This window comes from Grampus griseus (assembly GCF_964374135.1).
Source record: "Grampus griseus genome assembly, chromosome: 14".
Taxonomy (NCBI): Eukaryota; Metazoa; Chordata; class Mammalia; order Artiodactyla; family Delphinidae; genus Grampus; species Grampus griseus.
Genome location: NC_139008.1, coordinates 37,834,664 through 37,847,725, shown reverse-complemented (window position 1 = coordinate 37,847,725; position 13,062 = coordinate 37,834,664). Strand labels below are relative to the sequence as shown.

The 13,062-nt window shown below is 63.2% G+C and overlaps 4 protein-coding genes across 6 annotated transcripts; 1 reads left to right on the top strand and 3 right to left on the bottom strand.

The window, feature by feature from the left end:
- Nucleotides 1-60: 60 nt before the first annotated feature.
- NME3 (NME/NM23 nucleoside diphosphate kinase 3) lies at nucleotides 61-1,515 on the bottom strand. Its single transcript, XM_082671545.1, has 5 exons — nucleotides 1,260-1,515; nucleotides 1,051-1,181; nucleotides 785-886; nucleotides 608-720; nucleotides 61-492 (listed from the first exon to the last, which is right to left on the bottom strand). The coding sequence occupies exons 1-5, from the start codon at nucleotides 1,303-1,305 to the stop codon at nucleotides 375-377; spliced, it is 510 nt and encodes a 169-aa protein (XP_082527671.1). The 5' UTR covers nucleotides 1,306-1,515; the 3' UTR covers nucleotides 61-374.
- A 102-nt stretch (nucleotides 1,516-1,617) lies between these two features.
- On the bottom strand, nucleotides 1,618-2,945 carry MRPS34 (mitochondrial ribosomal protein S34). Its single transcript, XM_082671544.1, has 3 exons — nucleotides 2,569-2,945; nucleotides 2,377-2,419; nucleotides 1,618-2,288 (listed from the first exon to the last, which is right to left on the bottom strand). The coding sequence occupies exons 1-3, from the start codon at nucleotides 2,887-2,889 to the stop codon at nucleotides 1,996-1,998; spliced, it is 657 nt and encodes a 218-aa protein (XP_082527670.1). The 5' UTR covers nucleotides 2,890-2,945; the 3' UTR covers nucleotides 1,618-1,995.
- On the top strand, nucleotides 2,888-6,098 carry EME2 (essential meiotic structure-specific endonuclease subunit 2; the record flags this gene model as incomplete). Its single annotated transcript, XM_082670697.1, is given in 14 exon segments — nucleotides 2,888-2,895; nucleotides 2,946-3,000; nucleotides 3,003-3,074; nucleotides 3,078-3,233; nucleotides 3,424-3,585; nucleotides 3,997-4,089; nucleotides 4,795-4,867; nucleotides 4,870-4,895; nucleotides 5,128-5,157; nucleotides 5,340-5,396; nucleotides 5,400-5,455; nucleotides 5,650-5,713; nucleotides 5,715-5,840; nucleotides 5,928-6,098. Coding segments are annotated over 14 exon segments (1,149 nt in total).
- A 587-nt stretch (nucleotides 6,099-6,685) lies between these two features.
- Nucleotides 6,686-12,851, bottom strand: SPSB3 (splA/ryanodine receptor domain and SOCS box containing 3). 3 transcript variants are annotated; one of them, XM_082671446.1, is made up of 7 exons: nucleotides 12,813-12,851; nucleotides 11,397-11,534; nucleotides 8,376-8,550; nucleotides 8,107-8,294; nucleotides 7,925-8,027; nucleotides 7,722-7,847; nucleotides 6,686-7,493 (listed from the first exon to the last, which is right to left on the bottom strand). In XM_082671446.1, the coding sequence occupies exons 2-7, from the start codon at nucleotides 11,520-11,522 to the stop codon at nucleotides 7,159-7,161; spliced, it is 1,053 nt and encodes a 350-aa protein (XP_082527572.1). In that variant the 5' UTR covers nucleotides 11,523-11,534; nucleotides 12,813-12,851; the 3' UTR covers nucleotides 6,686-7,158. The 3 variants fall into 3 exon arrangements, with proteins under 3 accessions (XP_082527572.1, XP_082527573.1, XP_082527574.1); XM_082671447.1 differs by lacking the exon at nucleotides 12,813-12,851 and adding an exon at nucleotides 12,278-12,533; XM_082671448.1 differs by lacking the exons at nucleotides 8,376-8,550; nucleotides 12,813-12,851 and having other exon boundaries at nucleotides 11,397-11,448.
- Between the last annotated feature and the right edge of the window lie 211 nt (nucleotides 12,852-13,062).

The following is a 13,062-nucleotide window of genomic DNA, read 5'->3' as shown; positions in this document are numbered from 1 at the left end:
AGTAATAAATGTCTTAACATCATGCTTCTGTGTCCCTGAGCCCAAACCAACTGGAGCACAAAAGTTTTCCTCAATTTATTATAAAAAGAAGTACTGGGACAAGCAAAGTACTACGGTGGCACCCTGCCGCATTCCAGACGTGCTGTAAACAGGCGCAGGCCGGGCTGGGCCTCCTGAGAACCTCAGCCAGGACAGGAAGGCCTGTAGCAACCAGAGCTCCGCAGGCGTGCACCACCTGCCCTCCTGTGCCCCGTGCCACAGGAAGGGTATTCTGAGCTCCTAGGGGTTGGGTCCACACGTGTGCACACCTCCGGGGCCTGGAGAATGCGGAATCACCCACAGCCCACTGCAGACGGGCACATCTGCCCGACCGGCTACTCGTACAGCCAGTGCCCGGCGCTGTCCTCCCAGCACAGAAGCTCGTCTGCGCGGAACCAGAGCGCTATCTCGCGGCGGGCGCTCTCCACCGAGTCGCTGCCGTGAATCACGTTCCTGTGCAGGAGAGGCGCGGGTGAGCGCAGGCCCGGAGCAGAGAGGGCCCGGAGCAGAGAGAGCTCGGGCAGAGAGCCCCGCGCAGCCCGGTTCGGGGAGTTGGAACCGGACTTACTTGCCGACCTCGATGCAGAAATCGCCACGGATGGTACCGGGCGTGGCGTCGGCCGGGTTCGTGGCCCCGATGAGCGCCCGCGAAGCGCGCACAACGTCCAGACCCTGCCACACCTGCAGACGGGGTCCGGGGTCAGCACGGGGTCAGCGCGCCGCCCTCCCGCCAGCCAGCACTCACCATGGCCACCACCGGCCCGGAGCCCATGTACTTGACCAGGCGCCCGTAGAAAGGGCGGTCACGCAGCTCGGCGTAGTGCTGGCGCAGCAGCTCCTCGGAGGCCTGGGGAGGGAGGGGGGAAGGGACGCGTGCTCCTGGGACCCCCATCCCCCACGCGCGGGGACACCGTCTCCCCCTGCACCCCACCCCGCCGCGCTCCCCACGCCCGGGGACCTCTCCCCAACACCCCCGTCCCACTCCCCACGCCTGGGGACCCCGGCCCTCACCAGCACCAGCTTCAGCGCCACCAGCTTGAAGCCCTTCCTCTCGAAGCGCCGAACGATCTCGCCCACGAGCCGCCGCTGCACACCGTCAGGCTTCACGGCCAGGAAAGTGCGCTCGTGCACGCCGGTGTACGCTGTGGGAACCGCCGGAGTAGGGGCGCATCAGACCCGGTCGCACCCCCTACCCGCCCCGCCCAGCCCGCGCCGCTCACCCGCCGGGAAGAGGTTGGCGAAGATGGTCAGCACCAGGCAGATCATGATGGCGGCAACGGGGCTCGGGCGGCTCGAGGGCCGGGGCGGGGGAGACGCGCGGGCCGGGGCGGGGCCTGTGCTTAAAGCCGCCTGGTCGCCGGGCGCCGCCACCTCGGCGGACGCGGAGAGGGGGTGCCTGTCGTTCACGCCGACGCCGGGACCTCTGCGGCCGCGCCTGTGACTCCCGAATCCCCTCGGGTCTCCCCACCACCGGGCGCCTGCGCGGAACTCCTCTCACCACCCGGCCGTAAGCAGCAGTGTCAGCCTGCTCCTCCCCCACAGCCCTGCCAACAGCCCGCTTTGGTACCCCAAACTCAAAAAAGTCACAACCCAGGGCTGCTTCATGTGCCTTTATTCGCGTTCAGTTTCTACCTGGGTCCCGGCAGAGGCAACAGGTCATAGGGAGGGAAGCCAGCGTGGAAGTGGCAGGAGCCAGCAGCGGGGCTCCAAACCTGCGGCTTTCCCCCAGCAGCCACCTCCTAAGAGGCCCCCTCAGTCAGATCTGCGTGTTGGGGCAGCGGGGAGAGAGGAAAGACACAAGGTGCAAGGTCTGACCCCACCCTTTTCCAAGAAAATGTAGAACCTCAACAAGTCACGGGGAGGTAGGATCCAAGCTCCCAGGGGGCTGATTCAGGTGTAACCGAAAATGGTGGCCACTGCCTTGCACCCTTGCGGCAGCCTGCCCGCTCTGGCATTTTAGACTGCAGTGCCCTTGGTCTTTCTCTTCGACTCCTGGTTCTCAGGATAGTCCCAGGGATCAATGCGTATCCTCTTCAGATTGAGCATGGGCTCCTCCGTGCTGGTGTCTCCATTTCTCTGTCGCTCTGCTAGAATCATTGCGCGGAGGAGCGGCGGGTAGGGCACAGTGCGCAGAGTGTCCTCCGGCGCCGGCGTGAAAGCGGTGAAGGCTTCCTCCTCGTGCTTGGGCACCAGCCGCCAGTCGTGGTACATGACCTGTTCTATCTCCCGAGCCTCACTCTCCGTCTTTCCTGGGGAAAGAAGAACGAGGCTTCTTGCACACACGTTGACGGAACAATCTGTTGCCGGCAGCCTCCCCACCGGGTTTGGACGCCTTACCTTTGAAGGTCAGGACGCCCCAGGCCTTCCCATGGTCCAAGTTCTGCAAAGCAAGTGGGGAGGAGATCAGCTCAGAAAGCTCGCTTGCCCAGGGATCGGGCGACAGGATATCCCGTCCCACAAAGTCGCGCGCAGGGGAGACAGTGGTGCCCCGCGGTGCCGGGAGCTGAGGGGTGGGCACCGTGCACGCACCTGCGCCGTGTAGTCGGGCCGGACCCGCGTGAGGCGCCAGTAGCACGGCTCGTCGTGCTGCCACAGCCAGGACTTGCGCGTGACAAGGCGGCCCAGGCCGAAGAGCGGGAGGCGGCCAAGCAACTGCAGGAGGCGGCTCTCGCGGCGCACATCGGCCCAGGCTCGCGCGGGCAGCTTGCGGCCCGAGTGCGGCCGCGTCAGCGTCTCGTAGTCCAGGGCGTAGCGCTCCGAATCGCGCGGCCGCTCCCGCTGCTCGCGCAGGGCCCGCACGCGGCGGGCCAGCTCGGCGATCAGCCGCGGCCCCACCTTCTTCCGCGCCATGGCCGGGCAGCCTCCGCGCTCCGGCCGGAAGATGCCACCGCGCGCCGCGGGGCGAGCCCGACGCCGGAAGCGGCGGGTGTCCCCCGCAAAGGCGTCCGGGCGCTGCCGGAAGGGGAGAAGAGGCCGGGCGGGCCGTGGCGAGGGCTGGGTCTGGGAGGGCTGGGGGCTCGCGCCGGGGCCGGGGATAGCTGCAGCCCCCGACCTGGGAGATATCGGACTCGGACATCGAGGGCCCCGCGGGCGAGGAGGCCGCCGCCAGGGTCCGAGACCCGGCGGAAGAGCACAGGGCGGCGGCCGAGGTGCTGCGGCGGCTGCGGCCCGAGCAAGCCGTGCGGCGCCTGGCGGTGCTCATGGACCCAGGTGCGGGCGGGCGCGGGCAGCGGCCCGGGATGGGGAGCTCGGCCTTGAGGAGCTTGTTTATCTGCGCTCTGGGAGCCGGACGGGAATCAGTTGTTGGTAACACGCTGTGCAGGCTGTGGGGCTGCTGTCCCCACCCAAGTAGTGTCCTGTCGTGGGGGAAAGAAGGAGTGACAGCTGACTGCCCCTCTGCCCCATCCAACCATTCTGGAAGATGCCGGTGCCGACATCCTGATGGAGGCTCTGGACGCCCTGAGCTGTGAGTGCCGCGTGGAGCCCGAACGCCCTGCATGGAGCCTCGGGTGGAGCAGAGTGAAGCCAGACCCTTGCTCCCTCAGTGTGAGTGTCCTGGGTTTGCGGAATGCAGCCCTGGGTTGGGTGTTTTATGTGACAAAGCTCTTTTGAGAGGCAGCTGCAGCAATTGTGCACGTTTTACATACCAGTAAACGGAGAACGGGGAACGCTGAGTGAGTGATGCACAGGCCACTTTTGGTAAGTTGCGGGCTGGGAGCCAGAGCCTGAACGCAGCTGCTGCTGATTGATGCTCCATCCCATCCAGGCTGTGGCCACAGGTGTTGCTGCCTGGCAGACCTGCGCTGCTTTTAGTCTCAGTAGAAGGTGGGACGCTGGGTTTCTGTAGAGCAGTCCGGGAAGAACCTGCGCAAGCCTCAGGACTCCTGGGGTGCCCAGGCCATGGCCCGGGGTGCACGAGGCCACGGGTGGGCAACAGCGCCGTGTATGTTCCCACAGGTGCCTCCTGAGGTGTGGGCTGCGGATGAGCAGGACCGGCTGCTGCTGCTGGAGCCTGAGGAGTTTCTGCAGGGCGTTGTCCAGCTGACCCAGGTGCGGGAGGGAGGGAGGAAGGAGTAATCCCTGACCACAGATCGTGAGGGGCTGGGTTCCCTATTTTGGATGTTGTGGGTGAGGTGGGGGAAGCCAGCCGGGCTCTTGGCCTGGGAGCAGGTGGGAGCCACGGCTGCTTCTTGAGGGTAGAAGCCAGGATAAGGAGGGTTCTCTTGAGAACTGAGTTGGAAGTCAGGTGGTAAACTGCTGAGAGGGGGCCTGGGGACTAGGGCTGCAGGCTGGCTGTGCAGTCCACCTTGTGACACCCAACCGCTCAGCTGCCGCCTGGCGGGAGAAATAGGGATTGCTCAGCTGATGTTTGCACCAGAGCGTCATTAGGTTAGACCCTCTGCCAGGTCCCAGAGTTCAAGGTTCTCCGTTTATCAAGCACCTGTGTATGTCAAGCAAATGCCAGGCTGGGGTGCAGAGGTGGACCAGGAATGGGGAGGAGGGTTGAGTCCAACTCTTCTAGGAGCCTGGGGTGTGCCCGGGTTCTTTCATAGATCTTCTTGATCATGTGGAAGGCACAGAGCTAGATTTCTAAAGAGAACTGGTTGGGCGGAGGAGTCCACCCCTGTTTCCTCCCAGCACCGCGGGGTTGTTCTTGGGCTCACTCCCCTGCTTCCTGCAAACTGGTGGTGGCCGGTGGGCCCCGCCTGCCGCAGCCCCCGAGGAACAGGTATGGTAAACCTTCTTGGTTTGCAGACATGTGGCCCAACCTGTTCTGTGCCCTGGATCAGTCCTGAGAGCCCTGCCTGCCTCCACCTGGCTGTCATTGGGCTGATGTTTACCTGTGGTACCGGTCACCCTAACACCTTTAGCCAGCCTGCCTGGAATGGGAGAGTTTGGGCGAAAGGCAGGGGTGGCCCTGGGGGCTGGTGTCACAGCTAACCCTCTCTCTTGGGCGGGCTCTGGGGGGCAGGAGGAGAACTCATGGAGGGTAGGGAGCCAGAGGGATGGTTACCTCTGCATAGGTCTTACCAGTCCAGTACCCAGGAGGCATGGCAGCCAGAGCGTCTAGTGGTGACTCGTGCCTAGGTGGCAGTTGGCTGGCCCGAGGTGGAGGAGGTGAGGACAGTTGGGTTGGGCCAGATGGTTGGCATGGGCTCTGGCCCTTGGGCTGCTCTCCGAGACCCAGCAGGGGCTGGTTTGGCACGGGGCGGGGGGGGGTGGCATGTGGGGTTGGTCTCAGCTGGGTGTCACCCATGGGAACTCTCTGACCCACACCCACAGGCTCATTTCCTTCTCAGGCCCTGGTGCTTCTGCAGCTCTGGGCAAACGTGGATGTGCTGTTGGTGGCCTCCTGGTAGGAGCTGAGTCAGCATGTGTGTGCCTTCACCAAGGCCCTCACCCAGCGTCCCTTCAAGTGTGTGACCCTCACCCTGCTGGGGGCTGCAGCGGGAGGGATGAGAGTGCCGGGCGGGGTGGCAGTGCTGGGCAGGGTGGCGCCTCTCTGGCCTCTAGAGCAGAGGGGGCTGTGGGTTTTGTTGAGCTGGGGGCGGGGCGCTCAGTAGAGGTGATGAAGAATCTAGGCACTTCCCTGCATCCTCCCCTTCCCAGGCAGTCCCGGGAGTCTGGGGCCTTTTCCTTCTGCACCACCGCGTGCTGGGCAGCAGCCGAGAAGAGTGGCAAGAGATGGCACCGGCCTGCGGGGGGCCTGCTGGCAGCAGATCAGGCAGTTCAACTGCGTCAGCCCGGCTGTGGCCAATGCTGTTGTTGCTGCCTTCCCTTCCCCCTGCCTTCTGCAACAGGTGGGCCCCCCGCCCCCCAACCAGACTCCCAGATATGGAGGCCAGGTCCCCCGAGGCCTGCCCCGCCCATCCCCATGCCCGCCCTAGGTGTGCGTGGCCTGTGGCATGGAGCAGGGGTGCCTAGCCCTCCTGGCTGACCTCCCTGTGAGGATGGGCAAGGGTGTGCGGCCCCATAGGTTGGGACCTGACCTCTCCTGCTGCATCTGCCTCTTCCTGATGACCACCATCCCCGACCTCCCGCTGGACCTGGGCTCCTGACCACGCCTGTGGTACCTGACGGGCCCTTCTCCCACCTACCGGCAGGACTGAATGCAGCCCGCCCAGGGAACAGACTAGAAACCACGAGCGGTGGTGTGCGGGAGCAAGACACCCAGTATGACCTGCATCGGGGCTCTCAGGCAGGTCTGACCCCAAGATGGGGGCGCAGGAGGGGCAGCAGAGAAAGTTCTTGTGTAACTGGGATGGGCAGAAGAGGAAATTCTTTCTCTCCAGGAGATGCCAAGCCAGCTGGAAAGTCTGGAGAAGATGTGGGCAGGGCTCATATGCCCTGGGCCCTGTATACACTGGCAGAGGGGCTGCTAGCCAGCTACGACAGGCAGGAAGGGCTGGGCAGCCTCAGGGCCCCACAGGGCAAATGCCGGTCACCTGGAGGCTGCGGGGGCGGGGGAGGCAGGCCCCTTCAGAAAGGAGAAGTATTAAGACAAGGTCTTGAGGGAGAAAAGAGAACCAGGCCGTGACTCCTCAAGGGTGTTGTGACCCGCCCCCCCACAACAGGAGAAAAGCTGTGGACACCTGTGAGCCCCAGGCCTCAGTCCGACCCCTTTCATTCCATGGGTATGTAAGCATCAGACATAAACTCTAAGTTTATTACGGTCGTTTTCAGCCTCAGACGAGAGGAACAGCAGCTGACAACATGCAAAGCAAGTTAAGAAAAACCCAAGGCCGGCGGCGACAGCAGGAAGAGCCGACCTCTCACGAAGCCGTCCTCCTCACAGGCAGCAGACCAGCCTCCCAGGCCTGCAGCCTGAGTCCAGACATGCTGGGGCAGCAGCTCCCCAGAGACTCTGAGAAGGAAAGTGGCTGCTCCCACACCCGGCACAGGAAGCAGACAGACTAGGAAGTCCGGGTCTCCGGATCACAGGGATAATGGCCCCGGAGCCCCTGTAGCAAGGCCTCTCCCAGCCTCGGGTGGCAGGGGGGCAGCCGAGACAAACCTTGGTTCAGTCCTCCCTCTCCTGTTGCCCTGGGGGTGGTCCAAAGGGAGAAACAGAGAAAACGCCATCCCAGCTGTAGAAGGCAGTTTTCACTGGGAAACAAGCTAGGTCCTTCGGCAGCGCTTCCTCTGGCAGCGCCGGGTCTCAGGGCTGCTGGGATTGGCCATGGGCGAGGGTGTGGGGGGCTTGCGGTGGCCGCAGCTCATGCTCAGGACCCAGCCCAGCTTGTGGTGCAGCACCTGCTTGAGGCCGGGCGGCAGGGGCAGGCCCTCGAGCGTGTCCCCAGAGTCAGGCCGCAGCTGGCGCAGGCGGTAGCAGCACAGGTATTGCAGGGAGGTGATGCTGGCACAGGAGCGGATCACCTTCATGCTGCTCTTGGCCGCCGTGGAGCACACCATTGGGTAGAACCTCTTGTTCTGCAGCTTGGTGGCTGCCACTCCTGGGGGTGGGGAGGTGGCACAGCCTGAACCCTAAGCTCAGGCTCTCCTAAGGGGACGAAGGATGCTGGGATTTCCACCTACCCCCCGGCCTTGCCCGGTTCTGGGGACCCTGAGACCTCAGGGATGCAAGGATGGCCTTGCAAGGATGGCCTATCAGGGCCCTCAACCTCACCAGGAGCTCAGTGGCAGCCACGCTCTGCGGGCATGTGTCAGAGTCACCTCCTCACCTATGCACTTCCTGTTCTTAAAAAAGGTCAGCGTCCCATGCCAGGTGTCCAGGTGCACGCCAATGATGGAGCCCTGGCCGAACCGGGAGGAGAAGCTCGTCTTGTCGCCCTTGTGGTGGAGGAGGCCTGGGGGCAGCAGGGTCGGGGTGAGCCCTGCAGCCTCGGGGCCCCCCAGCCCTGCCCACCCTGGGGGCCCCACGCACCCGTGTAGGAGAGGCCCCAGCTGTCCTCGTCCCGGCCGAGCAGGCTGCAGAACGTGTGGTGGTACTTGTCCAGGTCCACGTCCGATGTCCCGATGCCCACCATCTGGAAACGGCAGAACTGGCAGAGGGGGCTGGGGACCAAGGTGCCCGGCACCCCTCCCCCAACCCTGCCGGCCACTTACCATGTCAGTGCCATAGACGGGCGAGGTCATCTTGATCTCCCAGAAGTGCTGGCCCTCCCCCAGCTCCTTTGTACCCCGGATGGCCGCTGTGCCACAGCTGTATTCCATGTGGAAGTTGACCTTCCGGTTGTCACAGCTCAGCAGGGTGGCCGAGGACTTATTCAGGTCATCCCAGACCCAGTCAAAATCTGTGAGAGAAGAGGCCCAGGCTCGCCAGGCTCCCCCCCAGCCCAGAGGTCCGCCCACCCGCCGCAGGCCCCCACACTCACACTCGTCCTCCTCCCCGCAGCGGCAGTCCCTGCCCCGGTGGGCGGCGTGCAGACTGCCGCAGAAGGCCTCACTCTGACTGTCACAGTCGCAGAACGACTCCCCAGTCACAGGCACGGCGCTGGGGATGGATGACGGCAGAGATGCATACTCGGGGTCGGAATCTGAGTCGCTGTGCTGAGGGGAAAGGGCCAGCTGTTCCTGCCTCCTGCCCTCTGCCGGCCCAACCGACCCCTTCCCCCACCTGCCCTGCCACCCACCCCAGGCCCACGGGTGAACGGCCGCACGCCCCAAGGAAGGGATCTGGGGCTTTGGCCTCAAAGGGCCTCCTCAGGTCTCAAGGGCTCAGCCAGCCAGCCACAGTGACCCTGGACATCTTTTCTGGCTCAGGAGCTGCAAGGGGGCCTCCTTGCCAAAGGCCTACCACGCCGGTGGCTTCCTGGGAGTGGAGTGGAGTGGAGGGCCCCGGAGGCCTAGCCACTAATAAGCCCCAAGACAGGGCTGCATGCTTAGCCATCGTCGTTGTCCAGAGAACATCTAGATTGTGATAAATGGGAGCGTGACAGCAAAGTCCGTTGCTGACCTAATGAAGGCACCTGGTCTCCCCATGGCAGCAGCTGGGCTCCAGGGGGGCCGATGGCCGTGGTCCCCTTGTCCGTGCAAGGGTGTGCTCTCAACCCCCATCACAGGACCCTGACGAGCAAGCCCCATGGTCTCAGGCTGTGGCAGGAAAACATTCAGTTGGGCCTTGGCCCTCTGCGTGTGGCCAAGTCCACACGACCAAGTCCTCACCGAATGGACTCCAAGCCTTGAGGGCCTGATCTTGGCCCAGGGGCCAGACGCTAAGGCTGAGCTGGTCTGGTTCCGGGGACCAGCTGACCCACAGACCCTCCTGGAGGCCAGTGAGGGTGCCTCTGTACACCTTGTTGTTCCTGTTCTGGAGCCACGTGGGCCCCTCAAGACACCCACCCAGGCTCTGACATCTGGCCGACCAGTGAGGGCCTGGAGTCTCAGGCCCCAGGGGTGCAGGCAGCCTGTGCATGCCTGCTCTCTGAGCCCTCCCAGCTTCGCCTGGGGTCCTGGTGGGGCTCTGGCCTCCACCCTCACTCTCTTGGCCTCTGGGTGCTGCTCTGGGCCCCGCGGAAATGCCCTCTGCACAGTGGTCTGGGTGACCTGTTCAGACCTGGGAATCCTGCTGCCCTGAGAACAAAGCCCACAGACTTAACTCTCGTCAGAGAATATAAGACCCCCTCCTTGCCCAGCCTCCTCCTCTGCCCTGTCCACCCCTGTCCCCATGGGGCAGGAGTGGGGGTCTGTTTGCCCCTGGATGGCTTTTGGATACCATTTCAAAGAGGCTCTTTCAGCCTCTCATGCTGCGTCCTCTTCCTTCTCTTCCTTTCTCGTAGGCTTCCCTGACGCTCTCCTGGGTCCTGCTCACCTGCCTCCTCCCACCGGAACTGAGTTCCTTTGTTATTACACTCAGCCCCAAGTGCCACACAGGAGCTCTGGGAACCGATGGCAGAGACAGCTCAGGGAGCGAGGAGGCCGAGCCCCAGTTGGAGACAGACGCCAGCAAGGACAGTGGCAGCAGGCCCAAAGCACCCCGCTCACGGGGAAGAGCGATCCCCCACAAGCCAAGGCAGGCCCACTGCTGCCAGAGGAGACAATCCCTTCCCACTGAGTCAGGAGCCAGGGGCACAGACCTGAGCACTGCTGGCCCCGGGGGTCATACTGCTTGGCACCCAGCACACAACCCCCTGTGCAGAGGGCAGACCCGGCCCCACCACAAGCTGTAAGGAGAGCTTAGAGCAGCGGAGACAAGGACATGTGTGTTCGGCCTTCAAAGGTGCTGGGGTGACACGCTCTCTCCATCCACACGTGCACACAAGTACCCCGGGCCCATTAGGTGACCGGATGAGCCACAGGTGTGTATCAGACACTGCACCCCCAGCCCCTGGACGCCTCCCACATCCCACAGCGATGAGCCAGAGAGGCAGAGACAGACAGGAGAAAAGACTGCTCCAGGCCACGTGGTCAGTGGAAGCTGGAGGCGGGACAGGAATGCAGGCCGAGGCCTCTCGCTGGCCAAGGCAGGAAGCTAAGGGAGGCCCCAGGAAGGGGACCCAGGATGTCGCCTCCAATTCTGCCCCAAGCCCTGGTGCTTCCACGGGACTCAGCTGCCCTCACTGAGGGCTGGGGAGGATAGGCACCTGTCCCCACCCAGACACCTGGCTGAGCCAGGGCACCCAGGCAGGGTGGCTGTGACAGAGCAGAACCAAGTCACCCGAAGATCACCCTGAAAACAACAGAGGTGACTCAGGGCAAAGCCAAAGCCCAGCTCTGGTCTGAGAGGTTCAGGAAACTGACTTGTGAAGCCCTCCCCACATGCCCCCCACGGCAGGCACAGAGGCCACAGAGCCCCACCACCCCACCCCTGTGGCGGGAGTCAGCGTGGTGAGGCTCTGGTTGCAAACCCCTCAGGTCCATCAGGAACCTCCACTGCAGACAGACAGCTGAGCCGCCCTCCTCACGGCCTCTGTATTCCTGGGCCTTGCAAAGCTCAGGGTCCTGAGCACAGGAAGGCTCAGGAATGTCGGTCTTTAAAGATCAAAATTCTTTTTTTAGATGCATATACACAAACGTTGAATACAGACTTCAACAGGCAGAGAAAACGTCCAGAAGGTTGCACACAGAGGTAACAACAGCTACCCTTGAAAAGCGGTTGGGTAAATGGAATGGAGAAGTTTTCGTTAAATGAACTGACCAAAGTACCCACTGACACCCTCTTCAAAGAAAAAAGTCTACAGAGGAACGTAGTATATGCCTTGAGGTCCTGCTACCCAGGGCCACGTGCGTCCTTAACCGTGTGAAGAGCCTAGGGGAGCAGAAGCAGAGTGCACGCAGGGGACGGTCCGACAAGCCTGGCCCTGTTTTCTGCCCTCAGAGGCATCTTTCTCTTTCAGTCTCAGTTCAGGCAATATTTAGTCCAGCCATGCCCACCATGCTCACCCACTGGAACCTACCTGCCCATCAGAGTCGTAGCCCCAGTTGGTGGACCCTGCCAGAGCCACGGCCCGGGCATCCGCATCTCGGCGAGCTGCACTCAGGACAAAATGCCACGCTCTGCTGCTCCGTGGGCGCCTGGCCATGGTGGGCAGGATCTGGAAGAAAGCACAAGGTCTGAGCAAAGAAAGACATATGACACACCAGTAGGTCCCCCAGCACCCCCTGCACTTGGCCCCCAGACTGTGCCAGCCCACCCAGGGTCCGGAACTCTCTTCACAAGCTCATACCTCACTCCAGTGTCCGAGTACCTTGATGAAACCCAGGTGGAGAGCATGGAATGCCATCCTGACATCCATGACTCTCAAATGCCTAGCTCAGCCCCTCTCCGAGCTCGGCCTCAGGATTGCAAGTGTCCCTCCTGCACATCCCTCAAGCATCTCAAACCTTGCCTGCCCCTCCTCCATTCTCCATTTTGACAAACGGCATCTCTAGCCTCCGAGTTCCTCATGCCAGACACACAGCAGTCATCCCCAACACTTCTTTCCTCCCTCCCACCACGGCCTCACAGCCCTCCGCGCCCCACACCGTCTCCAAAACATGTCCTGAATCCCTCTCCACCCCTGCTGCCACCTTGCCTGCCCCACCCGCACACAACTCGTCTTCGCTCTGGCTCCTCCCACTTCACTCACTACAACCGAGCTTTTTTTGAAATACAAATCTTAAAATTTTAAATTAACGAGTTAACTCTTCAGGGCTTGCCACTGTTCTTAGAATAAAGTACAATATTCTACAAAGCCTACAAGTTCCGGCCCTGTTCCGGCTGGTAGCTCTTTCCAGCCCTTTGCCCACAACGCTTTCCCCTCCCCTCTTTGGCTCTCAACTTCCATGCCCGACTTACAGTAATAAGTCGCCTTCTGTGATCGTCTACTTCCCGGCTCTGCCCTGGTTTGAAATCCCCAGAAGGGCCCTGCCACGACCCCGAGGGGCGGCAGTGAATTAGCGCAGACAGAGCTTTTGAGGGATAGGAGCCCGTCCGCAGACCAGGGTTGGTTACTGAAACTGGCCAGAGTGGGCCCGGCCTAATCCTCGCCCGCCACCGCCGCAGCAACAGTAAGCGCCAGGCCGTGCACGCGCAATGCACGACCCCGAGACTGACCCCGCTGCAGTAGGGGTTGCTTCCCCATCAGGCATCTCACTGTCTCAGGATCGGTGGGGTTGCGGGGTTCCTCCCGCCCGCCGCCCCGCCCGGTCTGCGGCGCAGCGCCTCGGCAGCCTCCCCCGGCCCTGCCGCTGCCGATGCCGCCGCAGGAACAAAGGCGCGCCGGCCCCGCCGCCCGCAGCTCCGAAAGGTCGGCGGGCGCGGCGGGGTCGAGCCGGGCGGGGCGGCCGGGCCCGGGAGACCCAGGGAGGCGCGGACGCGGCCCGCCGCTCACCTGCAGCCGCCCTGCGCCGCTGCGCTCAACCCGGCCTGCTGTGCCCTACTTTCCGCTCCGGAGCTAGACGTAAACAATCCCCGCCCTCGCGGCCCGCCCCCTGCGCCGCATTGGCCCCGCAGCGTGCGCGGCTCGGGGCTACGGCGGAGGGGCGGTCCTCGTGGCACACGCCTCTTGCTGAGAGGCTGCTGGATCTGTCAATCCTGACCCGACGTCCCCATTGGCCACATCTCAAGCGGTCGGAGACAAG

What these genes read in the sequence shown, in the direction of transcription:
- NME3 (XM_082671545.1), bottom strand. Translation starts at nt 1,305, where the DNA reads ATGATCTGCCTGGTGCTGACCATCTTCGCCAACCTCTTCCCGGCGG. An exon ending in TGGCGCTGAAGCTGGTGCTG is followed by an intron (nt 887 to 1,050) that starts GTGAGGGCCGGG and finishes CTCCCTCCCCAG; the next exon opens with GCCTCCGAGGAGCTGCTGCG. An exon ending in TTCTGCATCGAGGTCGGCAA is followed by an intron (nt 493 to 607) that starts GTAAGTCCGGTT and finishes TCTCCTGCACAG; the next exon opens with GAACGTGATTCACGGCAGCG.
- MRPS34 (XM_082671544.1), bottom strand. Translation starts at nt 2,889, where the DNA reads ATGGCGCGGAAGAAGGTGGGGCCGCGGCTGATCGCCGAGCTGGCCCGC. An exon ending in GGCCCGACTACACGGCGCAG is followed by an intron (nt 2,420 to 2,568) that starts GTGCGTGCACGG and finishes CTTGCTTTGCAG; the next exon opens with AACTTGGACCATGGGAAGGC. An exon ending in GGGCGTCCTGACCTTCAAAG is followed by an intron (nt 2,289 to 2,376) that starts GTAAGGCGTCCA and finishes TTCTTTCCCCAG; the next exon opens with GAAAGACGGAGAGTGAGGCT.
- SPSB3 (XM_082671446.1), bottom strand. Translation starts at nt 11,522, where the DNA reads ATGGCCAGGCGCCCACGGAGCAGCAGAGCGTGGCATTTTGTCCTGAGT. An exon ending in CTGCGGGGAGGAGGACGAGT is followed by an intron (nt 8,295 to 8,375) that starts GTGAGTGTGGGG and finishes CTTCTCTCACAG; the next exon opens with ATTTTGACTGGGTCTGGGAT. An exon ending in CCGTCTATGGCACTGACATG is followed by an intron (nt 8,028 to 8,106) that starts GTAAGTGGCCGG and finishes TGCCGTTTCCAG; the next exon opens with ATGGTGGGCATCGGGACATC.